At 33.3% G+C, this 27,008-nt stretch overlaps 3 protein-coding genes across 5 annotated transcripts; 1 reads left to right on the top strand and 2 right to left on the bottom strand.

Moving 5' to 3' along the window:
* Positions 1-7,080: 7,080 nt before the first annotated feature.
* Positions 7,081-9,188, bottom strand: LOC7471141 (60S ribosomal protein L13a-4). The gene is made up of 4 exons (XM_002301749.4): positions 8,799-9,188; positions 8,452-8,568; positions 8,258-8,345; positions 7,081-7,402 (listed from the first exon to the last, which is right to left on the bottom strand). The coding sequence occupies exons 1-4, from the start codon at positions 9,068-9,070 to the stop codon at positions 7,259-7,261; spliced, it is 621 nt and encodes a 206-aa protein (XP_002301785.3). The 5' UTR covers positions 9,071-9,188; the 3' UTR covers positions 7,081-7,258.
* A 7,237-nt stretch (positions 9,189-16,425) lies between these two features.
* LOC7471140 (cytochrome b5) lies at positions 16,426-18,850 on the top strand. The gene is made up of 3 exons (XM_002303002.4): positions 16,426-16,716; positions 18,266-18,332; positions 18,417-18,850. Exons 1-3 carry the CDS (start codon positions 16,630-16,632, stop codon positions 18,671-18,673), a joined length of 411 nt encoding a protein of 136 aa, XP_002303038.1. The 5' UTR covers positions 16,426-16,629; the 3' UTR covers positions 18,674-18,850.
* Positions 18,851-21,514: 2,664 nt separating this feature from the next.
* Positions 21,515-24,604, bottom strand: LOC7471139 (BTB/POZ domain-containing protein At5g48800). 3 transcript variants are annotated; one of them, XM_024596106.2, is made up of 4 exons: positions 24,138-24,604; positions 23,727-23,793; positions 22,409-23,575; positions 21,515-22,311 (listed from the first exon to the last, which is right to left on the bottom strand). In XM_024596106.2, coding segments are annotated over exons 1-4 (1,770 nt in total). In that variant the 5' UTR covers positions 24,140-24,604; the 3' UTR covers positions 21,515-21,777. The 3 variants fall into 3 exon arrangements, with proteins under 3 accessions (XP_024451874.1, XP_002301784.2, XP_052306744.1); XM_002301748.4 differs by having other exon boundaries at positions 24,169-24,598; XM_052450784.1 differs by lacking the exon at positions 24,138-24,604 and adding an exon at positions 23,950-24,131.
* Positions 24,605-27,008: the final 2,404 nt, after the last annotated feature.

Raw genomic sequence — 27,008 nt, 5'->3', positions numbered from 1 at the left:
GGAAACACCGATGAATTTTTTCCGTTGGTATTTTATGGTGATTTTTACGGACCAAATTTTTTTCATCGCTATATATCGAGGGAATCCCAGTCGGAATAAAAGAAATAAAAAAAATCCAAACAGTTCGATGACGTGTAAGTTTTTATAGACGTCGTTATCGATGGAATTACAGTGGGATTCAAACAACCAAACCGCACAGTGATGTGTCACTTATACCAATAAAATTGTTGAAAGAGTTACTGTCGGAATAATTCCGTCAATAAATTCATTAGTAATATTTAATATATGACCAGACGCTCGACTCTCCTCACCCCCCTTATTTCTAATTCTTCCTTAAAAAACCTCTGCAACAAAACAGCCCCCGTCCCCCCTTCATCTCAACACAACTCATCATTCTGCAACTTTTCCAGTCACAACGACACTTTGACAGCATCCATGTTCAGATTGAAATTTTATTGTGGATTTTTCGTCTTAAGTAAGCAAATCTACCTTTTTTTAATTTAAACACAATTTTAAAATGTTTTTTTTATTGCATATTTATGTCGTATATGTATTTTATTTTGGTGTTTACTTGTTTTATTATTTTTTCTCAAACAAACTTGGTGTATGGATTTATGATTTTTAACATGTTATGCTTGTTTTAGATTTTGTAAATTGTTGAAACTTATGTTGAATTACTGACTTAGGTGTGTTGTGATGAAATAAATAATGGCTTATTTAACGGGTCTATTTTATATTTTGTCAATTTTACTGTCGAGTTGTAATTTCCATAAATGTGTACAAATTTGTATGTACGTAGATAATTGATAATGAATTAAGAAAAGTATTAAAGTAGGTTGAATAATCTTGAGCTAAACTAATATTTTTGTAAATTTATCTTGTTAACGTAGTTAATTAATACATGTTGTCATCATTATTTGATATAAGTTCGATAGAAGTGATGGATGATCGTTCATGGATGTATCGAGATTCACCCCAAGGATTGTGGATCATGGATTATTGTAATGGGGTTCAGAGTTTTATTAATTATGCAACGTCTAATCCGAGAAATATTAATGGAGGCGGTATTTGGTGTTCATGCAGGAGGTGTAAAAATAAAAAGTTTCTCGATCTAGATGTTGTAACGATGTATCTTCTATAAAAAGGGTTAATGGAGGAATATATGTGTCGATATGCATATAGATAACCATTTGTTCCTCACGAGACCATGGTAGAAAGAATGATTAGGTCAACTTCTAGTGCTAGCAAAGTGCATGGAGTTGTAGATGACAATAGTAATCCTTATAGGACTATAGTTATGGATGTGATGAGAATGAATCAGGGTCATGTCGATCAATTTCCAATCATAGATGAAGAACCTAATGCAGACACGGCCAAGTTTTTTATCTTTTGAAAGATTCTGACGAACCATTATGAGTTGAGTGATGCCAGTTATGACAAAATTATCGAAAGGACGAGAAGTATTTTACCTGAAGGGAACAAGCTGAAAGAAAACTTCTATATTGCTAAGTCCATGATGAAACCCTTCGGTCTAGGATACCAAAAAATTGACATGTATCCAAACTTCTGCATGATGTACTACCTTGAAAATGTTGAGCTGACCGAGTGCAGGACATGTGACATTCTCATTACAAACTCAAAAGTGGTAGGGAAATGACTCTTGTCACACATAAAAAACTTAGATACTTCTCAATCACACCTAAATTACAGAGGTTATTCATATCACCAAAGACTGTTGAGCACATGACATGACACCAATCACATGATGTGATGGATAGAGTAATGGTGCACTCTTCTGACGGTGAAGTATAAAAACACTTTAACAGTGTGCATCCTCACTTTTCAACTGAATCAAGGAACGTGCGTCTTGGGATATGTACAAACAAATTCAATCCATTCAGATCATTTGTTGCTCTTTATTTTTGTTAGCTGGTTATATTTACAATTTATAACTTGTCACCGGGGATATGTATGAGGTCGAAGTTTATGTTTTTATCTACGGTCATACTTAGTCCTAATAGTCCGGGGCAGAATATAGATGTTTGTCTTCAAAGGTTGATTGATGAGTTGACGCAATTGTGGTCCTCCGGAACTTTAACTTATGATGTATCGACGAAACATAATTTTCTTATGAAGACAGCTTTGATGTGGACTATCTATAATTTTTCAGCTTATGAAATGGTTTCTAGTTGGAGCACGCATGGAAAACTAACATATCCATATTGCATGAAAAATAACAAGGCATTCACGCTAACAAACGGCAGTAAAACATCTTTTTTTGACTGCCACCAGCATTTCTTGCCAACGGATCATAGGTATATAAAGAACTTTTTTGTGAGCAGAGTTGAAAAGGATGTTGCACCCTGTTTTTTCGGGTGAAGAATTGTATGACGTGGTGTCAGAGTACAGTGACATTGTGTTTGGTTTACAATCTGATAAGCAAAAGGTTCTTGGTTTTGGTTTGACCCACAATTAGATAAAGCAAAGTATTTTCTGGGAGCTTTCTTATTGAAAGGAAAATCTCCTCCGCCATAACCTTGACATCATGCACATAGAAAAGAACGTGTTTGAGAACATTTTCAACATGGTCATGGACGTGAAGGGGAAGACAAAGGACAACATCAAGGCTAAAATGGATATAATGTTATTTTATCACCGTAAAAATATGGATTTAGTTTATGATAGGTCACGGGTCACAAAGCCCAAAGCAAGCTTTACCTTAGACAAGAATGCACAACTACTAATCTACCAATGACTTAAGAGTCTGCGTTTTCTTGATCGATATGCCTCGAACATATCAAGGTTGGTTAATTTAGAGGATTATGGATTGTATGAAATGAAGAGCCATGACTACCACGTGTTTATGCAAACACTCATTCCATTAGTTTATCGGAATTTATTACCAAATGAGATATAGGATGCACTTACGGAGATCAGTCATTTCTTTAGAGATATATGCTACAATAAGTTGCAGACACGGTACATTAAGAGGCTTGAAATGAATATCGTCTAGACAATATGCAAACTTGAGATGATATTCCCTCCATCATTTTTTAACTCGATGGAGCATCTACTTATATATTTACCGTATAAGGCAAAAGTTAGAGACTCAGTCCAGTATAGATGGATGTATCCATTCTAGAGGTTAGAGATTATACATGCAATGTAATTAAAAATGTATTTTCATTGTTTTTGTTAATTGAAAACATTCGTTTAATTCCATACAGGTACTTGTTCAACCTTAAGAAAAAAGGTTAAAAACAAACCGCGTATTGAGGCTTCAATATGTGAGGCCTATATTGTTGAAGAGATCTCAACATTTATCTCATATTATTTCAAGCCTCAATTGAGAACAAGAATCAATTGTGTTTCAAGGCATGACGATGGTGGTGAAGTGCCTTCGAGTAGAAACTTGTCAATATTCTTCAATCCTGAACGACCCGTACCAAAAAATGCAGTCAGAGAAAATATTTATCTGAAATAAAATTCAAATAAGCACATAATTATGTGCTATTTAACTACAATGAACCGAGACCTTTTATTCAGTAAGTACACTTACGAGTGAGAAAAAAACTGAAAAATTGATTAAACCAAGAAAACCGGGAAAAAAATCATTGAAAAAACCTAACTGTTAAAAAAATCGATTAAATCGATTAGAATATTTAAAAAACCGACCGGTTCAGTTCGGTTTCATAAGTTTGAAACCGAAAAACTGAACCGAACCGAACTGAAATTAATAACTAAGCCAAACCGAAACCAAACCCATTAGAAATTACAAAAAAAAAAACCCAAAAAACAATATAGTTTTTTGTTTTTAATATGAAATAACCAAACCGAACTGAAACCGGTCCGAAACCAATCGGTTGGGTCTCGATTTTTGTTCTAAAATAACCAAACTAAACCGAAATCGGTTGGTTTGAACCGGTTTCAGTTTGATTTTGGTTTTTTTAAAAAAAACAGTTTGGTTATTTTTTTAGGTAAAAACCGAACCGAAAATGATCATCCATAAGTACACTACTTAAACTTTGTTATTAATGGACTATTTATCTCTTGTAATATCACAAACTCATACATTGTTGAATACCTTATAGGCAACATCGTTAATATTTACTGTCTAAAAACTCACAGCTGACCGAATCTCAAATCTTTCAATTACAAGATGAACAATTTATTACGTGATTTAGAACACATGTAAGTATTATCACAAACTCATTATCTATCGGGATACTTAATTTCATTTCATATTTCTCGTTCATTGTTGTACTTTACAGAGAGTTGGAATAAAATTACTCCAAATGCCACTGCCAATCACCGACGGAATAATTTCATCGATATATTCCAGCAGGTAATTTTTTTACGCGCATTGTTCGTCTGTAAAACCATCGGGTTTTTTTTTACTGATGGACTTGCCGACAGACCAGAAATTACTGACGAGGTTTTTTTCAATGACCATATTTCATTTGTGAATCCGTCAATAAAATACGCACTAATGGAATGATAGAGTAAATACCGACAGAATATTTCATCGGTAAAACTGTTAAATGTAGTAGTGAAAAGAGAGAATTCTATAAGGTTTAGGTGAAACATTGTTTAAAAAAGTGAACAAATTTTTTTTAAAAAAAAACTATATAGTATATTACTTACACATGATTTCTTATCATGTTATGAAAATAAGTGTTAATAAAAGAGGTTGATTTGATGATTAAGAATATATATTATTTTCTATAACTTTATTAATTCAAACTTTAGGTCTAGAATCTAAGAAAATGTATCAAATTTGTCTAAATACATCGAGTTCATATTAAGGATATGTCTTTAAGATTTTATTTAAAAAGATGATCCATGCACAGTTTATTTTTAGGATGTAACCTATAGTTGCATTCTAGAAAACATCTTTTTTTAATACTTTTAATGAGATATTTTTAATTAACGAGGTGTAATCGTAAAATAAATCTCGCTAATCTAATAAAAGGTGTATTAGTTTTTAATTAACACATAAGTTGATCCCAAAAAGAATTGTTTTCATTAATAAATAAATTCAAACTTATTTGATGAAAAAGGAGTATTAGGGTAATCTGCTAGATTATTAGAATTTTCATACTGGTGAATCGATGATGCCTAGGATGCTTCTTGTACCCGCATCATGCAGAATGCCCACTATAATTTGCAATGATCTCTTTCTTAACTTGTACTCTCACTCTAAACCATGCTCGTATCTTTCTCTACAAGGAAAGATACCTCCCAATTCCACTAAACCCAAAAGCCCGAAATCAATAATTTTGCTAGCTCGAGAAAGTTGAAGACCAGCCAATATCCTTTTCTCGACAAGGAAGTTTCTTGGGATAAGAATGATGCTACTTGGTATGAACTTGACTCGCTTGACACATTTATCCCATTATTTAACCAATATCTGTTCTCTTTTTTTCTTTTTTCACCCAACTTTAAGTGTAGATTACGAGTTCTTACTCTGTTTAAAATAAGATTTGATTGGTAAACTTCAATTCGATGTTTGATAGCATTTGGTTATTATCTCACGACGAAGATGAAATGTTTTGGTAAAAAGAAAGATAATAATGGTTTCCTATTGACTGACCGGTGTACGGGTCACCGATTCGACTTGCCGGGCCGAGCCAGGCTAACTCTTATAACACTGGTCTGATGGTTAAGTTGATTGTTAAAAGAATGGAAGCTGGTGTTGGTGATAAACAAACGCGGGTATGTTGCAAGAGACGAAAGGTGCCAAGAAGTGGACACTGCTGGCAATTACAATATTCATGGAGAAATGGGAGGAAAGATTTTCAAACTGCTCTCGGAACTCTCCAGCTTCAGCACCTTGAAACTTGGCAGGGTGTAGCTTTAGGTATATAGTTGTGAGGCATGTAATCAGCAAGCTTGTAGGCAATAATTTATAGGCAAACAAATATCAGTAGGCAAGTAGAGTGAAAGCAAATTTTATTTTAGTGCAGTTCTATAAAAAAGAAATTTAGGAAAATGTTAGAAGTCATTAACGAAAGTGCAAATGAAGATGGGTGCATTTCACCCTCCAAAACCAACCCTACGAAAATTTTCGTTTGGCCTTTCCCCGTAGAATGCCAACATCTTGAATCTCGACAATTTGTGATAGCATGTGTACATTTTCCCTTTCCTCAACTATAAAATCCCTGTCATGAACCGAACCATCACTCGATCCAGAAATTGACTTGGTTCAAAGTTTAGATTGCAGGTTGGTTAATCCAAATCTGCCTAAACTTTATTTAAAAAAATCAGGTTTTTCACCCCGATTAACCCACCAAACTGAGTTACGACACTGCTTCGGTCATCCCCACACAGCCCAAACACTGAGCATGCAGGTTATGCTATTGCCTGCAATGTTACCCTTGTAATGCTTCACTAAAACTAGCCGCGGACTAATTCTGTTTCAGCTTGGGGGTGAAAATGAATATCTAGAGACTTCATTTCCATAATCTGAATCCCACCTCTGTCATGAAGAAGAACATCTCCTGGAGAAGCGCGTTTGAAAGAATGCCATGTTTTCCTTGATCGTGAAAATTTGTATGCAATTCCCAGATATTTAACTACAGCTGTAAACAAACTCGCCTCGAACCATGCAGACAATTGTGGCGGTGTTGCAGCACCATAAAAGCACAAAAAACTTCAAAGCACCAAATTTCTTTTCCATCAAGAACATACAACTTGATTGGAATCAAATACTATTTGTTTGTCTTTGAACCAATAAAACTAAAAACCGCAAACATTTCCAGTGAGAATTAACACTTCCAGCACAAAAACCAACCTACATATGCAGGCACAAGGTTTCGAAACCAACTTGTAGAACAGCAGCTGAAAATCATCTGCCACATTGTAGGAAAAGGGCAAGCCGCACTGTCATTCACACCATTGAAGAAAGGAACTAGCGCTTGGAACCCAAACCCATTCACGCTGCACAATAACTCAGACCGTGTCCACAACAAAGGGTCTAATTACTTGTGTCCAACATGATGCATTCATTCTGATATATCTTAAGCTATGATTTGACAGCAAGAAATGTGCTTGTAAATTAAAAGGCCTGGGACATCGAGATCCAATGGCAAACAAATAAAATTTGAAATTATCTAAATCATTCAACATCTTAATGAGTAGAAACTAAATAACCACTCGAGTTTAAACAGATTCAAGCTTTTTAAACAAAAAATAACACTCTGAGATCCATAAAAACAGAATCCCCAACAAAATTGTGAACTAGCTAGAGCCTTGGAATTCAGTACTTAACAGGTGCAAGGATATCTACTTGGGGACCAAGTTTTTCTTCTGCAGTTACCTCTGCCTTTGCCCTGAGTTTGTTGAGCTGTTTCTTCCTTTCATATCTAACCTGGGACCTCTCCTTCCTCTTCTCCTCCAGCTCCTGTTGAGTGATCAGATAAAGAGAATTACTCATCAAATTTCATAAGCTATTCAAGAGTTTCACAAGAAACTTCAACAAGAAAAAACATGAAGACATTCAATTAACTAAAGAAAATGCATAGCTTGCAACATGGCAAGGTAACAACTAGCAAACACCATATTGCTATTTCCTAACAAAACAGTACAGCAACTGTTAACTTATCGAATTCAGACACTCACTACACACCCATGACACAAATTAGAACAGACTAGTAAATATTCATTAATAACAAAGCCCAATCCACTTTAAATAATCTCCCGTGAACCAGAGCTGAGAATTTAAGAGATTTTGCAGTTTGTTCTTTTTATTCTATGGGGGGGGCAACAATCCATGGCTATAAAATTGTAGATAACCATCCCCTTCCCGTGGATACTACAATACCTGATTAGGGCTAGATTTGATCCCAAGTTGCTTGATACCACGACTAGCAACTTCACAAGAAAAACTTAAATGCGTATCACATCGTTCTTAAGCTAGAGTTCTTTGCATATAACAGAGAAACATTAATAATAACCATTACAAAAGGAAACATGTTATGGGTAAATTATATTCCCAAAAAAATGAGGCACCAAGTTTCTACAATCTACAAAAATAAAATAAATATTAAAACATCAACTTGGATCCATCAATCTGTGTATACACAAGCGATAAACTAGAGCAGAAGTAGCGTGTATGCTTTGAATTAAATAAACTGGTATAATTAAATACAATAAGCCATGAAGCAAATTCAGTGTTTTGAATAGGGAAAATAAGTATAATCCTAATTCATTCAACAATAAGATCATGGTTAGACAATCTAAGGAAGCTAAAACTTACCCTGATGATGTCATAGTGGTTCCATCCAACCTCAGATGACAGTTTGCCCAACAAGCAGTACTTGTGACCCTTCTGAAGCCTCAACACCCTAATTTTCAAAAACAAAACATAGAGCAATCATATCAAATAATTCTATATAAAACACTTAAGTCTCAATACATCCAAAGAGTCATACTAAGGAAAAAAAAACTCACTTAAGAGCATCAGGGATAACCATCCTCTTCTTCTTGTCATAAGGAGGTGGGATTCCCTCATAAGCCTTCAACCTTGCAAGTGCTGCCTCCCCTTTCTTAGTCTTGTGTGGTATCATTCTGTCAAAATACCAAAAGAACGAAAAAAAAACTTTAACATCGAAACACTCAAAAACAGCTAAAACAACCTAAGCCCACATTCTTAAACACCAGAATACTCATTGAAACATCAGCTAGACAAGCCATTTCCAACAAAACAAACATATCCGAGGATATATATATATATATATATATATATATATATGAAAACAGAGTCAAATGGGGAGAGAAAAACATGAAAAGAAACGGACCCACGAACGGTGCGCCAGAAGATCTTAGCAGGAGCGCGGAAGTGGATGGGACCATGAGAAGGCTTGGTGTTCATGCGCTTACGGAGAAACCTCAAGTACTTCATCTTCTGTCTCACAAGCCCACCAGACATACATATCTCCTCGCACCTAACAACCACAACTTTCTGGCCGTTCAAGAGCTCCTTAGCAATGATAGATGCCAAACGCCCAAGCATGTGGTGTCTCGCGTCCACCACTACCACCTTCGCGCAGACACCTGATCCTGACACCATTTTTGCCGCGTCCTCCTCTCTCTCGAAGGGAGTTGATTTCGGTGGTGAAGGAGTATATAATTGAGGGTGGCTAGGGTTTTTGAAGTTAGGGTTATCGAGTGAGTGTCAAGTGAGTTGTGTACGGTGAGCAGTTGTTAGTAGTAAACATGGGCCCGAAGTGGGAAAGCATGAGCTCGTTTAATTGATCTGGGCCGTATCAAATGTGAGAATAATTGGGTTCAACAAGCCCAGAGCTTTGCTCGTTGGAGGAGGAGGTAAACTCACGAGCTACTAAAATCGGTTTTTTTTTATTTAAAAAAAAAAAACTAGCTGTGAGAACTGAACTGAGCAATGTTTAGTAAAGTTATTCAAACTGTGTTTTTAAAAAAGAATAAAAAATTGTTTAAATTTAATTTTTTTATATTTTTTTATATGTTAATGTTAAAAATAATTTTTTAAAATATATATATTATTTTAATGTATTTCTAAGCTAAAAATACTTTGAAACGTAACCATTACTAAACTTTTAAATACCTTCTTACAAAAAATATGAATTATTAGTTGTTTGACGAACTTATATATCATCTAATCAATCATTTTTATTAAAGCATTAATATTTTATTTTTTTTACACGACATTAACTCATTAAGGTTTTAATTAGGCATTCAAATCAATAAAACTTGGTCATGTTAAGTTTTGTTAACTTATTTAACTTTAATAACTATATCTAAAATTGGGTTGAAAAATTCTAAAATGATACAAACTATAAATATAAATAAATATATATATATATATATATATATAATTATTTTTAATATTAGCATATCAAAACAATCTGAAAATATAAAAAAATTAAAATTAAATTATTTTTTTATTTTTTTTAAACACAGTTTGAATTTGCACATACATTATGATAATGTAGATCGCATGGTATAAATTTTTTTTTTTTATTTGGTGCTTGGCTAGAATACATTGGCTAGAAACAGCTTAGCTTTATTATTTTAATATAAAATTTTATTTGGTGCTTGGCTAGAATACATTGGCTAGAAACAGCTTAGCTTTATTATTTTAATATAAAATGGTTTATGATTTATTTTAGTATTATCAATTTGGTCAATTGGTTGCTTCAGGCTAAATCATCACCTATCAACTAGTGGGTTTTAATTATCAAGGGATTCCATCCTTTCCCGTATGTGAAGTCAAGAGAATAATTAAAAAAAAAGAAGAACATGGATCCAATTTAAGAATACTTTGTTGCTGTCATGCTCAAATGATTTGAGCTTAGAATATAATTATTAAACCTAGCATGCTTTCTTAAATTAACCCGGAAAAAAATATAACTTAAAGCCAAACTCCGATTATATTTCAAGTGAAATCGGTTTTGGTATTGGTATGATAAAACTTAGTTTTAAAAATAACTAAAATAATGTTATTTCAAATAAAAATTATAAACTTGAATTGATTTAATAAAATTTAATTTTAAAAATAACTAAAATAATGTTATTTCAAATAAAAATTATAAACTTGAATTGATTTAAGTCAACCTAGCAACCCGATTATTTTTTCAAGTGGATCCTCAAGTTGGTCTAATAATTACACCCTAGGTTTTAAGAGACGATACGGTCTTATCCTTCTTTTTTTTTTTTATAATCCGGATTTTGAAGTGTTCGAGTCAGTTTACGCGCACCACAACTAATCTTCGAGTCTAATGAATATCCTGCAAGCCCAGTGAATAAATAAAACAGCATAGAGATGACAGGCATGCATAAAAAAAATTTAAACCCAAATAAAAAAAAAAAACAAGTTCCTTCCCCTGCCAAACCACGATCTCAATTGCGGTCCTATCCTATTCTTCACTTGACGAAGGGAAAGGACGATCCACTTGTTCGCTTGAATGAGCAAAGTTATTCAGCTGTTAGCGTAGTATTTATTGGGTAATATTTTGGAAGATTTTTTTAAGTATTTTTTAATTTTAAATATATTAAAATAATATTTTTAATATTTATTTTTTTATTTTATATATCATATATTAAAATCATCAAAAATATATAAAAAATTAATTTAATATTTTTTAAATTAAAAACACTTTAAAAAAAAGGTTAAATCACGTTACCGAACATATCTTTACTCTGCAAAAGCCTAATTTTGCAGCGATTTTAAAGGAGATTAGGATTATTAACTCTTAAGATTTGGTTTTTTTTTTTCGGTTTTCTCGATTTAATCGGTTTTTTAATTATTTTGCTCACCTTGAGATACATAGAAACCTGAAAGAAAAATTCAATTATGCTGTCTCTTTGTATCGGAAGCCTGTTACCTTAACAATTATTGTTCCATCGAAGACAACAATTTAATTTTAATTAATCTTGTCTTGAACTTATAGCTGGAAAACCTAAAATTGTGCAATAGAATATGTGGTTGTTGTGTTAGCAGACCAAGTGTTCAACAATGGCGTGCTTTTATATATCATGCCAAACATGTCGCTAAACATGAATATTCTCAAATTGCGTTCTGAAGACTGAAAATCTTTGAATCAACACGATTTCTTCTCCTTTTTTTTTTTTTTTTTTTTTTTTTTTTTTGAGAGAGAGATGAGGAAGTTGAGCTCTTCGACGCAACCAATCTTGAAAATTTTGCATCTGTAATTATCAATACTAGTTAGTATCTTGTTATGTAAAGTATATATATAAAAAAAGATAGAAATGTGTTCGTTCAAAAAAATAAAAATGAACACAAAAATATACAATTTTCTGAACGGTTTTGAAGTCAACTTTTATATTTTCAAAATAAAAAATTAGAATATATGTCTTCTTATTCCTACTATTTATCTTTATCTTATATGTTCTGAAACAATTACTGAAACGCTATTGAAAAAAAAAATAATAAAGAGAGGAGAGAAACAAAAACAAATCACATCCAATCATATAAAAAATAATAAAATGTTATCTTTTACATTTATTTCCTTTCTATATTTATCTCTCTTAATATAATAAATAATAATTATTATAGTTTTAACATCGTAAAATCTCACAAATTATAGTAAATATTAAAATGCATGGGATATTAATCGTAGGTGTCAGCAATGGTTGCGCACATACAAATCATTGTGGATGGACTTGTTCATTTCTTAACAATTTATTTTGGTCTTCAAAGTTTTATTTTAGCTTATCGGGTTCTAATTTAAGACCAATTACTTTTGATTTCTTAGTCCATGGTAGAATTGGAAGAATAGAGACCAAAATAAAAAGAACGTTAAACATGGACAGCGTGCCATAAGTTTCGGGAAAGATACACTCTGGTCATCTAACTTTTAAAATAACAAAAATTATGCAATTTCGGTGTCTCAATTTTTTTTCAAATTCAATTATAAGATAAAAGGTTTATTTTTGTTATTTTTTAGTCCCTGATTGAGAAAGAGAAAAATATCGCCGACACCGATTTAGGCAGCCAAAATAATCGATGCTTGTGTAAAACGGTTTTATTTTATGAGGGGATTTCATATTAGATTTTTTTTACTTTTAAAGTTTATGAAAAAATAGATCTTGGTTCGGTTTGATTTTTTATTTCGAGTTGATTTTGGTTTTTGTGACGGTTGTTTTGGCTTTTTAGGCCATGTATATGTTTAGCACGGTTCCTAAGGAGTTTTTGGTAAAAACAAAAAAAAAAGATGGAAAAAGGGATTTTGTTTGGGTCAAAAATGACTTAAGCCCTGATTTTTCAATTACTGTGGTATCCAAGATCTAGGCAAATTAGACGACGCGCCATCTAATTTTTTCTAAAAAAATTAAAACGTACGACATATTATCTACTCCAATTAAAAAAAAAAAAACCTCAATCACGCGGATCCTAATAAAATAGACTAAGTGGGTTGGCTTAACTTGCCTAATAGCACGAGTAAAATATATAGTATTTATCATTATTTGTTAATCGAACGATAAGAAGATTATGCTAAAAAATAAAACAATAAAACAATATAACAAGGAAGTGCTCTGTGCGCGCTTTAGAATAATGGTAACGGTTAGTTGAGAGTTGAGAAATTAGCAACACCTTCGAGGCCGATGAGTTGATGGGCAGACCAGAATTCAAGGCAAGCGCGATGCATTTTCGTGATAGGTATGATGAAGGCCTGACTTTGACATTTCCCACCTCTTTTTTTCTCAAACAATTACATTATAGACCAAACATCATATTTCCTTCTTTTTCTTTTTTAATTCGGGTATTTTCATATTCTTTTTAAATGATAAGACTAGTCTCGTTCAAAGTTCGTAACTACCTCTCCCAACAAGTACACTTTCTAGAAATCAAACTTGTGTTCTCACCTTTGCATTGATATAACGGTGCTTTAACCGTTATATTTTTTTTTAATTTGGGTATTTTCACATCCTTTTTAAATGATAAGACTGGTCTCGTTCGAAGTTCGTAACTGCCCCTTCCAACAAGTACGTTTTCTAGAAATCAAATTTGTGTTCTCACCTTTGCATTAATATAACGGTGCTTTAACCGTTAGATTTCCTCTTTAAGTAACCCTATACTCTATTCATAACGAGAAAAAGAAAATGATAGTGGCTAAGGTAGGAATGATTAATTTAGTATTTAATGATATTAAAAATTAGTATGATATTTTTTTTTTGACAAAAATAATGTTATGATTTGAATTTGAAAAAATAAATATAAAACTATTAAACTAAGCCGGATGAGCCTGTAAAGTTATTAAAAAAAATTTCAAAAAAATCTAATGCAAAATCTTCAAAGTTAAACCAAACATGTTGGTAGAAAGAAATGGCCTTGTAATGTTGATCATCAAGCTCATAACAAATAATTAGACAATTAAGCTGTTAAATTAATAACTCATTCCCTCTGTTTGAATTATTTATTTTAAATGTAATCAGTTATTTTTTATTTTTATTTTTATTAATAACTCGATGGATAGGGCTTATCCTGGCGCACTGTTTGGGAACGCGGTGCAAACCACGTTCTATAAAAATTTAATTTACTTTTGCTAAAAAATAATTTTTTTTGTATGTTTTAAATCGTTTTGATGCACTGATCTCAAAAATATTTTTTAAAAAAATAAAAAAATATCATTTTGATGCATTTCAACATGAAAAATACTTTAAAAAACAACCGCAATCACACTCTTAAACAAACACACATGACCACATTAACAAAAACGAATACATCTGGGGAAAATAATGTTCAAACAGATTCAGAGGTACTTATAATGTAATGAAGGAGTTGCTCTTCTCACAAAAAATCATTGAACGGGGTGAATGCAATTTTTTTACAGGGCCTACTGGGTATTACTAGATTAATTAAAAACAATTTTATCTTTTAACATTTATAAAATACGGTAAATTATTCTTAAAATAAAAAAATAAAAGTAATATTTAAGGGTTTTTTATATTTTCAATCTGGTTTTTTTAGCTAATTTTCAATCTGGTTTTTTTGGTTAAGGAACGATTTATATTTTAATAAAAATAAAATATAATTAAAAAAATAATTGGTGTGTACAACTATATGAGAGGCACCTGGACAACATACGTGACACCTTTCAAAAGCCAAAAATTAGTTTATATCGTGTCATTGAAAGTTTCACATCTTTTTCTTCCTTTTCAAGCAGCATGGCTTTATTCAATTTCATTCTTCTATTTGATTGGTTAAAAATTGAGTTTCGTTGTTTATTTGATTCTAATTTAATGATCTAAATCACTAGTTTAAAAAGTTACTGCACGTTGATATTGTTTTTGTTTGTTTTAGTTCTTTATTTTTTTTTATAATTTCATTATTTAAAATTATATTTTTTTTAAAATGAGCTTTGTGATTTTATTTGTTTTTTTATCAAATTATTTTGGTCTCATAACATATATAATAAGTTTGATATATTAACTCGGATTGACTTAATTTTTTTATATTTAATTTTTTTAAAAAAATAATAATCTCAAGCTTTCTTTAAACATCAATTTTTTACATTAAAAAAAATCCAATCTCGAGATATAGTGCGGGTACACATCTAGTTTCCTTTAAATGAAAATCCTGGGAAAAGAAAATGACGTGTGTCGCCCACCATTGTACTGGGATAAGTAGATTGAGACGTGGCTAGAGCTGGAAATACTCAAGACGAATGAAAGGAGTCATATATATTTTTTAAATTTTATATTAAGCTAAATAGTTATAAAGATAAATTTGAAGTATCTTTCCATTTTTTTTTTTAATAAAGCATTTGTTTCTTTCAAGTCTCCTTTCCCTGTCCTAAAGTTAAGATCTGTTCATGAATACGATGGAAATGATGATCGAAAGTGTTTTTTATTTAAAAATATATTAAAATAATATTTTTTATTTTTTTAAAATATAATTCAACCATAATTTCAAATACACTTAATCTGCTTGTTTTATGTTTTATCATAAAAAAAGTGCATCTAATTACATGTATCTCACACTAATAAAATTAAGCTGAATAATTTATTTGTTATTAAGTTGAGATGGGTTCGAGTTCTAGTTCATGCATTTTATTTTATTTTTACATATCTTTACATCATTTTTTTTTCATATGACACATTTGTTAGTTTGCATATAAGTTAAGGAAATAATATATAGTGCAAACCTATTATATTTAACATGATTTCAAAAGGATGACAAATTTCTTGTTCATACAAATATCTTGTCACAAAGCCCAAAATGTATTAATAGACTCAAAAGAAATCGAGTTATTAGGTTATTAAATTAAACTATTAAATCAATTCATGATAATTATTTTTATTAAAATGATGTATTTCAGGTTTTTTTACACATGCCTTGGATAAAATAACTTTGAATTTCAAAGTTAGATGTTAGGAATCTAAACTTCAAATAAATTTAAACTCCCTGAGTAATCAAATAACTTTGATATTTTAAGGAATAAGAAATTTACATTTATTAGATAATTATTCAATTATCTAATAAAAACTATGCTTTTTATACACTCCTTTCATGAACCACGTTTAAGTTTAAACTTTATCAAATCTTGTCTGTAATGAAGTTTAATATATTTTTTTTAATTTAAATTTTATAACTCTCCGGTCAATTTTAGTGTATACGATATGGTTTTATCTTTAAAAATTTTTTAATTCATGATGTTGATCTCATTCCTTGCGAATTCTTATTCACCATACCATGATTAGAACTATGTCTTAGATGTATACAAATATTTAATGTATGCAACATTTGTTCTCGTATCGAAGGGGCATTAGCTAAAAAAGAAATGATTTGTTAAATTTTTTATTTAAATGTTACCATTAAAGTAATGCAAATGTCATAAAATAAAACATATAATAAAAAAATAAATACAGTTGGATCAAAATAATTATAACAAGCCAGTTGGTTGGTGACAAAAGCCTACCACCTCTTACCAAACCCTCCACAATTGACTCTCACCAACCACCAAACAACTCACTCCCTTCCTCTTCTTCCTTCTCTCCACTTGTCTCCTGGTGTATGTAAGTTCCATTCAGGAATCAAAGCCACTCAATGCTTTTGTGATTGAGTAACAAAGCACAGAATCCTTCATTTTCCTTCTAAAACCAAACGAAAGGGTAAGAAAACACACAATGGGCGGCAACGGCAAGGTATTCACTTTGGCAGAGGTCTCCGCGCACAACAGCCCTAAGGATTGCTGGCTCGTCGTTGAGGGCAGGGTACCCTTTTTCTTTTCCTTTCCAGTTTGTTTCACGTTCCCTTTTCTTGCAATGATGGGTTTATAGCATTATATTTGATCTTGATGAAGTGAACATAGATTTCTCTCTGGTTGCTTGTTCTTTCCTCGTCTTATTGCGTTGCTAATTACACTTTTATTGTTGTTGCTGCGGCGGTGGCGGCTGTGGCAGCCGAGTGTTTTTATTAAATGATTGATAGTAATCAGTTCATCTATTTTTTTTTTTGTTTTCTTGTCTAGATTTGGAATTCTGATTTCTTAGGGAAAAACCGTGATTGTGAATGTATAGATCTCTTATTACAACCTCGGTCCCTACATTGAATTTAGAAGATTACATGTGACATTTTTTATTACATTAGGAGTTAAATTATCGATCAAAGGATCCATGTAGCCGACCCCAACTAGTTTGGGGTTGAGGTTGTTGTTTTTGTTGTTGTAGGAGTTAAATTATATTTTAAATGCCCAGATGAACAATTTCATCAGATCCGTGGAAATCACGGATATTTAAGGTGAATGTTCAGTGATGATACTGATGGGCTGCAGTAGGATAATTGAGAGGCTGTTTTGGATCCATAGTTTTTTCTAAACACATTGGTCAATATTTTAGATGGGCATGGTAATTGCTGTGAGACTTATGCTGAGACTATTTTGGATCTCATACTGGCGGAGCCAGGCTCAGCAAGTATTGCCTATAATTCTTGAAAATATGTAAGCTTTAATCTATGATAGGAGGGAATTAAATTGCATAGCATCACAAGCGTTGATTAACTTGTATTGTAACCTGAGGGGTGTAACTCAACTGGTCAAGCCCTAGGTTTGCTCCCTAGAGGTCACCAGTTCGAGTCTCACAAACCTCAGGGCCACTGGAGGCTTACATGGTCGTTAACTTCAGGGCCCGTGGGATTAGTCGAGGTGCGCGCAAGCTGGCCCGGACACCCACGTAATAATAAAAAAAAAAAACTTGTATTGTTATCATTATGTCATAAGCGCCAGCAGACCAACATGTTCTCGAGATTTATAGAGTTTAATAATTGTTGCCCTGAAAAGGAGGGGGAGGTGAGTTTGTAAGTTTTGGTGTTGAAACTTGAAATCTCTTCTCTCATGCGTGCCCTGAGCTGCTCTCGACATTTTATGTACACTGTTGAATTAGGCAAAAGGAATGTATTAATAGGATTCTTTAGATCCCTTGTTATTCTGGTTGGATGATTTCTTTTCTAGTCTGGGAAGAGTTGGGAAAATGTGGCTTCAGCCACCAATGACACTGAAATCTAGTCATCACCTTAAAAAAATTAGGGAAGATGGCCAGCCTCCATATCCATGTGCTTGGTATTTGAGACACAGTTATTGTCCTAATGTGGGAGCAGAGAGCAAAACAAGGATCAGAAATGATCAATTTATCATTTCTGGAGGTCGATTAACTCAGAAACTTGGGGTTCTTCATTATGGAAGCGCTACACAATTTTGAATGGCATCAAAATATGTCTTCCAATTGTGAGATAAGCTGAATTTGAAACTATAATGTGTTGGAACAGGTGTATGACGTGACGAAATTCTTGGAAGACCATCCCGGTGGTGATGATGTTTTGCTGTCAGCCACAGGTATGAAGACATATACCAAACAAAATTGTAATGATGTGTTTATATATATCCATTAATTCTTTGAGTTTGATGCATGGTCTACAGGAAAGGACGCAACTGATGATTTTGAGGATGTTGGTCACAGTAGCACTGCAAGAGCACTGATGGATGAGTTTTACGTAGGTGATATTGATACAGCAACCATCCCTACCAGCGTCAAGTACACTCCTCCTAAACAACCTCACTACAACCAAGACAAGACACCAGAATTCATCATCAAGCTCCTGCAGTTCCTTGTCCCCCTGATAATCTTGGCTGTGGCTGTTGGAGTCCGCTTCTATACCAAATCACCTTCAGCATAGCCACAATTAAGAACTGGAAATGTGACCCAAATAAGTTTGTCTTAGTTGTCTTTGTACCCTTGTTGGAGTTGGGACTGTTATAGACGAGATCTTTGATATCCAAGCATTGAGAGATCAATGTTTGTTTTCTCCTTGCCAGTGTCTTCTTATAAAATTTTATTATTCATGTTTTCATCCTTTTACCTTTCATACGCCACTGCTAAAAACATATTCTCAATTCTTATCAGAGTAGTTATTTGGTGATTTTTGAAATTCTTATCACAGATGAGCTTTGTTTAGACCATCTTCCTTCTAAAAACTTGGATAATATTTGAATTTATTTTTAACTTTTCACATTCTCACTAAATAAATTACCAGAAACACTAAATAAATTACCTGAAAAACTTATTTTTTTTTACGTGTAATAGAGCTTTTAGAAGGTTTTTGGTTTTTTCAAAACATGTCAATTAAAAATTATTTAGGATTAATTTTTCATTTACTTAAAATTTGTTTAAATCATATTAATATTTCATGTTAAAAAACTGATGTTATTGTTTAAATTTCAATAAAATCTTAACCTCAAAAGTGAGGAAATCTCACTTTTAATTAATGTCATTAGCCACGATTTTGAAAAAAATTCCAACATGAATACCCAAATCATGAATCCAGAGAAAAAAAAGTAAGAAAAGAATCCATGATTTGAAGAATTGGGTTTATTTCAATAGAAGTCTAATTTTTGATTACCTAAGAAATCAATCATGTCGGAAAGCTGTAGGAATCCTCTAACATCATAGCAAAGTATCGAAGATATTTTTTGTGATTTTGTCAAGGAATCACTTTGTTCTGGATGTCGATGTCGCCTAGAGACAGTAGTTGCCTAGGAAACCTACTCCAATACTAGCTAAAGTCAGCATCTGAAATGGCGATCACAGTTCACTGCATGCCAACGTTATTTTAAGTGGTTATTTCTTTGTCATCGTGATGAACAAGGCCAAATCCAATTCAGTGGTGGGCTGTTTGAATTCTCACACTTGTATATTCAGGTCAAATTTGATTTCTTCAATCATCAAAAGAAAACGTACAATGGAAATGTGAATTTCTTCCCTCCTGTTTCTTGGAGTTATGACTCAAGTAAAATCAATTCCATTCCAATAATCCGAGTTTTTTTTTTTCGAATCAGATCCCGATTGAATGATATCATTTCATGAGCAATATTACGTGCATCAGTGACAGCAATAATGGTATATGGAGCTTATCAGGGTTTCACTGTGTCAATAGTAAAGACCTTGGACATCGTCACATTACCCTTTTGTTCTTTTCCTAATTCATTCATATCCAGAACCATCCCTTGACAAAGAGATGGATAGAGCCAGAATATTTGAAAGTAGACAAAAACCTTGTAAACCAGCATATGTTTTCTGTGGACAATCGTATAGTTTTAAACAAGGCCACAGCCTTATGTCAGCATGCGTTCCAGATGAAGCCAACGAACATTGCAATAACTTCAAACGAGAATATTTATGAATCCAATGGATCCTTTCGTAAGAATCTATGCCCTTTTTTTGTCACAGAGTGAGAGGGACAGTATATGAATCAGCAAGGTGAAGAAGTCTACCCCCTTTTCCTCGATGTTTTTCAGTATCTATACCTATTAAGAAAAGCTAGCAAATGGGAATTGTAGCAAAGGAGGATGGTGTGCTTAAATTGGTTCATCCAGGTAGGTATGTGGAGATTCACAGACAGCCTATAGCTGCAGCTCAAGTGCTGGAGAACAACCCCAGGCATTCCATTACACGACCTGATGTGTTTGAGTATCCATGGATTGTAGTTAAGCCCGACTCTGTGTTGCGTTTAGGGAAAGTTTTCTTCATTGTTCCCAACAACACAATCTACAACCTGCTAAAAGCTCACAAGCAGTGCCACCAGAATTCTCCACGCCAAAGCCAGTTTTCAAAGAATTATGCTTGTGGACAGGTTCAAAAACGGAACTCGACTAGAAAGCCAGCTACAATGTCAGCCAAGCATCGAACCAAGCACCGATGGTTTAAGCAATCACTTCCTATAACATCCTGTACGGGAGCAGCTTTCCAAGAGCAAGACTGTGATAAGAGAATCAGAAACCCTCCAGGAAAATCAGCTGGGATGTCACCCAACCAGCACAACCAGCACCGATCCCTTCCTATCACATCGTGTATTGTGACAAGTTTCCAAGAGCAGGACTGTGATAAGAGAAACACAAAATCAGCCAAGGTAGAGTCTTGGCCCAAGTTTATCTCCAAGTACAGAAACACCCACCTAGACTTCGAAGAGAAACCACAGGAGGATTCAACAAGTGAGAATAGACCTTCAAATTATAAAGAGCATCGTTCTGTCAACACGAACACCACGGCGGGATTTCCTAGAAAGAATGATAGCGAGTTAGATTATAATTGCATGGAAGAGGTAATCACTCTGAAATCTTGCTTGAGGAAACAGGACAGTGTTCGTAAGTTGCTTCAACTCAAGGTTTCTTTCAACTTGCCAGTCAAAGATGAGGAGCAGCGTAGAGCAGTCCATGCAACCAGAGCACGAGTTTCAAGCAATCGTTTCTGCAGCTCCTCGGAAATTTTTGTGCATTTTACAAATCTCGTTTCAACATAACCAGATTTTTCCTTTTCCTTTCCTGAACACGTGACATCTATGCTTAAGATGTTTTTCTACCCATCTGTTGGTTCTTCATATCCACTGAAAGTCAATCCACATGCATGAAGTTTCTATGCAAAATTTGTGCCATTCTACCATGTCAACTGAGTACAATGCAGTATTGTTAAAGCCGGTCAACCCAGTGATCCGCCGGGCCGAGTTTCATATTAATGTCTCATATCCCATATAAATTTATAAAACTTTTATACATATATGAGATTTCAAATAACATCATACAAAATATATCAAATAACATCAAAGTTGTACTCTCCAAAACCATAACTCGCAAACAAGAACAACTATTCTTTCTATCTCAAAGCATCATAAAACCCTATACAAGGTAGCCCGAAAAGGGAAAATTTATAAAAAATAAGTAAAAAGGTCAACAAGATCATTCCTTGTGGTTACTTAACAAGTACAGAAGAAAGAATAGCTTGAATTACCTAATCAGTGCTGGCACATGTTCTCTCAATCACTCTAGAATCTGTTCTGTGGGAATTTTTTGATGGAGAACTTGATCCCCTTGAAGAACTATGCCCAAAGATACTAAGCTTACCAATTTTCTTTGAGAAAGAACTCATGAATTTACGAGAATGAGACTTTTGCATATCTCTCTTCATACAAACGTGTTCTTTCTCTAGATCATTTAATCTCATCCGCAACCGAGCTAGCTCAAGTTTTAGCTCTCGGTTTTCTCTCCTTAGTGATGCATAGTTGTCTCGCGGAGACATTGCTGCACTGAGTGCACCACTGCTAATTCGCCATGAATTGTGCATTGGCTTGTGGTCATCATCAGCATAAGAGCAGCACAGAGCATTTCTGAGCCTTATTTGCTCAAAATAGAGCACTTGAACTATAGCTTGAAGGGGTAGCCGTTCATTTTGCGCAGCATGTGCTCCAGCTTCTTGCGAGAGCTTTTGGAAATCAATCAGTTTGCAGAGCTTCTTCCTGTCTGAGTCTGATAAACCCTGATGGGCCTGGATGTCATTGCAAAATAATCAAAGAAACCTTAGAAAACAAAGCTTTTCTCCTGGATATCGAAAGATGCAAAGGGAAAATATTAGTAGAACATACTTTTAGGTAAATATCAATTGCCCGGTATAGTCCATCATGAACTGTTCGTGCATGTGTTGGTAAAGTCTCTGCAATGACCATGAACTTGGAAAGCTTGAGATTTGCATCAGGAGCGATCTCAGCAAGATAATTGTCAACCAGTTTTGCCACTTTAAATAAAGCAGTTTGAGAAGGTGAATGAGGACTATCAGATTCAAAAACAGAAGCATCTTCCATGTCATCTTCACTATCATCTTGCTGTGAGAAATTAACCAAGATTCTATGGACTGTGTCGACATCAAATAAGGTATCACCTGCATGCCTGAACGACGGGATCAAAAGATCATCAAGAGTGGCAACATCCAACTGGGAACCAATCCGCCTCTCTAGGTCGAGCCTACAAGCAATTGTGCAATCAAGCATCACAGCACTTCGCAAAAGACCAAAAAGAAAAGTTATAGGAACAGCAAGTTTCTCAACAGGCAGAAGGTTAACAATTGTCTCAACCACAAGTCTTTCATGCCCAGTTGATATCAGATCAACTTTTGTCTGGCTAGATGGATTCCATAAACTGGATTTCTTTGTCAACTCCTTCTGAGCATAGTTCACCAGTGATGCACCAATACTCTCAGGACGGACACCACGGCACTTCATGGCCGTCATGACCCTTTGATATAAGTCTATGCGGAGAACAGACAGATCTTCTATCCACCAGTCCCCTTCTCTTTTTGCTTGCTTGTTCATGTGCAGCCTCCCTGAGCTGCTATACTCCAAGCGTGAGAAACTTGAGGCAATTTGCTCAGCACAAGCCTTTGAGGCAATGGCATCTATGCATCGGCTAACTATCCTAAGCTCATCAGCAAGAGGGATTAGGTTCTCGCATTGTTGCAAAACTTCAACACACATTTCAAGATTCTTACAAACAATGCTCTCAAGATACTCCTCTGCACGAGAACCAAGATTGTCTTTGGAGAAATCTTCAGTCATTTCAAGGTATTCAGAGACACAGCACAACTGGGCAACATTTGAAGATGTAATTTCAAAGTTAATGCCATAACAGAATTTTGCAGCCAACTCAAACGCCTCTGCTCCTCCTGGTAGATTAAGCAGCTCCACCCTTGAGATATCGGCATCTCTATGTTCTGCAACCAACTTTCTGATTCGTCCACTTCGAGAAACTAGAGGGAACTGCATTTTTCAAAAAAGATCATCAAGAATCTGTCAAAACCATAATGCTAATCTCATAAATGTACAGAGAAAAGACGTGCATACACTTAGGATTCAATTTTTCTTCGAGGTGAATGGGTAACAACACTAGTATAAATCTACAAGAACTTACCTTGTGTAATGCAAATGTCCCTCCGCTCACTTCTATGGTGATATCGCTAGGAACATCCCGAAAAATCCTACCAAAGAAAAGATAACAGCCAATTTGCTTACAAAAGGAACAACAGCAACTATTCTGAAAGATAACAAGAGAGGTTCCAAATTGAATCCTTATTTTATATGCAGAGTGCAGACACCACCCAGCAAGCAAATGACACAAAACATAAAGGACGAACCTTCACTGTTCAAACAAGTAGTAGTAAAGAGTCATACGAACAAGGATCGATTGAGATAAAATAACAGAGCAGATACAAGCTCAACGTTCATTGTGCTGGTAAAAACAATGATCAGAACAACAAGAGAAGGACACCATAGACAGTGCACACAAAAACAAAAAACTAAATAAGTTGAAGTGAATCCGAACATGGGAGAATAAGCTCTTGTCGAGAACAAACCATTCACTGTATTTCTGCCTGGAACACTTAGCCAAAGACAGCTGCTGCTGCTGATGTTTGTCCATGGAACGAGACAGAAAGGAAGAGAAACCAAAGTAAAGAGAGAAAATCAAGTGTCAGGAAAGAAAAGGAATGAAAATATTGGCGGTGGGGTTAAAGGAAAGGAGCAAGGAAAGAGGAAGAGACAGAGACAAAGACCCAGTTGGAAATATTGCTGTTGCCGAACCTCTTCCTTGGCCATTTTTGTCAAAACATGGCTATTGTCCAAGCCCACTGGGACCTCCCTTCACTCCCACAACTTGTGGGTCATCATCATCTCTTTCCTTTTCATTTTTACTCTCTGCCTTTTCCTTTGCTTTGACAACAATTACTAACAAGCTCTTTTGAAGTTAAATTAGCTAGGGTTAATGCTGATTTTCTGTACCTAATTAGCTAAGAAAAGGAGCTTTGTTACTTTCTTGCGTGATAAAGAGAGAAGAAAAGGCGGGAACAAAAGGGGTGTCATCTGTGTACAATTTAGATTCTCCCTTTTTCTTTTAACTCTTTCTTTCTGTCTTCCCTCTTCTTTGATGTTCAAGAGTCTTTTTGTCCCCTTTTTAACTTAATTTTTAACACTAACCAAACACAACTTAATTTATTGTTTAATTCGATAAACTTTGAAGATTTAATTTTTTTTAGAGTTTTTAGAGATTTTAATTATTTTAATTATGCAAGTCTCATTGAAAAATAGAATTTCAAGGTTAATAATAAATCTTATTTTATTAAAAAAATAAATTAATTGTACAGGTATAATTCTTAAACACAAGATTCTATAAATTGAATATATGACAAAATATAGTCTATCCAAAAATATACTCTATATGTTTCAAGCTTCTCAGCCAAATGAATTTATTTTACTAATTGGAATCTATTCGGTGTGAGTTTGGTATTATAATAGTTTTTGTAATAATAATTTTAAAAAATAAGTTCAAGGAAACATGTTTTTGGTTAAAATTGTTGTGAGATTGATTTTTACATGTAAAATAAATAAAAAATAGATTTTTACAAGTAAAATATAGATTATTTTAATTTTTACAAAACAAGATTTAAAACACAATTATACATAAGATTCACTGTAAAAAGCAAAAGAGGAAGCAACCTAGGTCTACAAGCATGTGCATTTGTTTTGCACATCCTTTTGCGTTTGCGGTGTAAAAAACACAGTTAGGTGTTTGGTAATACACCAAACTGCGTTTTATAATGTGGGGTCCACCAAAAAATTAAGTTTGAAACGTAATTTTTGTGAAGCAGTTTTTACATGTTTTTTTAACAGAGTTTTGTAAAACTCTGTTTGTTTTGTGTTTCAAAAGCACTTTTTTTTTCAAATTTTGAATTTTTTTTATTTTTTCTTTACTTCAAATTAATTGTTTTTTTGTATTTTCAGATCATTTTGATGCGCTGATTTTAAAAATAACTTTTAAAAAATAAAATAAATTTTTTTTTATGCATTTCCAAGTAAAAAAACACTTTTGAAAAGCAACCATAACCAAACATTTTATACATGTTTTTTTGCAGAACATAAACCTCAATCATAATTTTTACCAAACACGTACCTAAATTCAACTAACCACACTTTTTTAAAACTTATTTTTTTAATCAAGACCACAACCACAAAAACTACCTCGAAAACAAACACAAACACAATTCTATCTATTTTTTATTAAATGTTTATTGTTTTATCTAATGTTTTATTTTCTAAAACAATATTCAAACGTTACCTAATATATAACGAGCTTAAATCTTTCTTTTTTCTTTGTAATATAACCTTTATAATATTAATAACTACGATTTTCCACTCCTATTTTTACTTATTTCACATATTCACCCTCAAATTGTTGGGATTTGTCATGCTTTGGCTAATTGGAATCAATATATTATCCTTAAATAAGAGGTCAAAAGTTGTATCAATATCGCATCCGTGAATGGATTTGATTTTGACTCGTCTTAGGGGCACCGATATTATTTTAATTTTTTTCCATAAATTAATATAATCCGTGAATGGCTTGCTTGGAAGATTTCTTTCTTCTTCTTTTTTTAGGCCTCAGAGACAAATTATATTTTTATCTTGTAGATTCATCATTAGTGTGTTTAACTTTTGTCTTTATGGTTTGGGATTTTCTAATATTGCTATAATTATTCCCAAAAAAACTCAATTTCGATGATAATCTATTTTTATGGTATTTCTATTAGATATTTTTCACATGTATTGGAATTTAAGAAGATAAAATGAAAGAAAAATATGATAAAAAAAATAAGTTTTCCTGGCTATTTAATATACTAATGTAACACTGAAAAATAAAATTTATCTCGTATCTCGTATTAAAAAAATAAATTATTTTTGTTTTTAGTTATGAAATTTGATTTGACTTAACCTGAGATCTATATTACTAGGTCACTGAATTAATTTAAATCAATTATTTTATTCAAAACAATATTATTTTATTTTTAAAATAAAAAAAAGCTCTTCAAAGTTAACTTGACATAATCTCACCCAGATTTGATTATATCAATGAGATTAAAAATTAATTCATCAGTCATCCAATCAATATCCAAAATAATAGAAAATAAAACACAATTTTAGTCGATCTTTAAGTTACCGGATCACGGGTCAATCCATCATGTTGATGCAAATAATTTAATAACTATGTATATACATTATCAGTCATGAATGTGTTTTTAATTTGCAAGCCCCGTTATGAGTCTCATATAAGAAATAATGTATAAAAATCATAAATGCATCATTGATCAATCCTCAATAACAAGAAAGAGCACCTACTAAACCCCAGTTTAGTATTGCATCT

This window comes from Populus trichocarpa, chromosome 2 (genome assembly GCF_000002775.5).
Source record: "Populus trichocarpa isolate Nisqually-1 chromosome 2, P.trichocarpa_v4.1, whole genome shotgun sequence".
Taxonomy (NCBI): domain Eukaryota; kingdom Viridiplantae; phylum Streptophyta; class Magnoliopsida; order Malpighiales; family Salicaceae; genus Populus; species Populus trichocarpa.
This window is presented reverse-complemented; position numbering and strand designations above follow the sequence as displayed.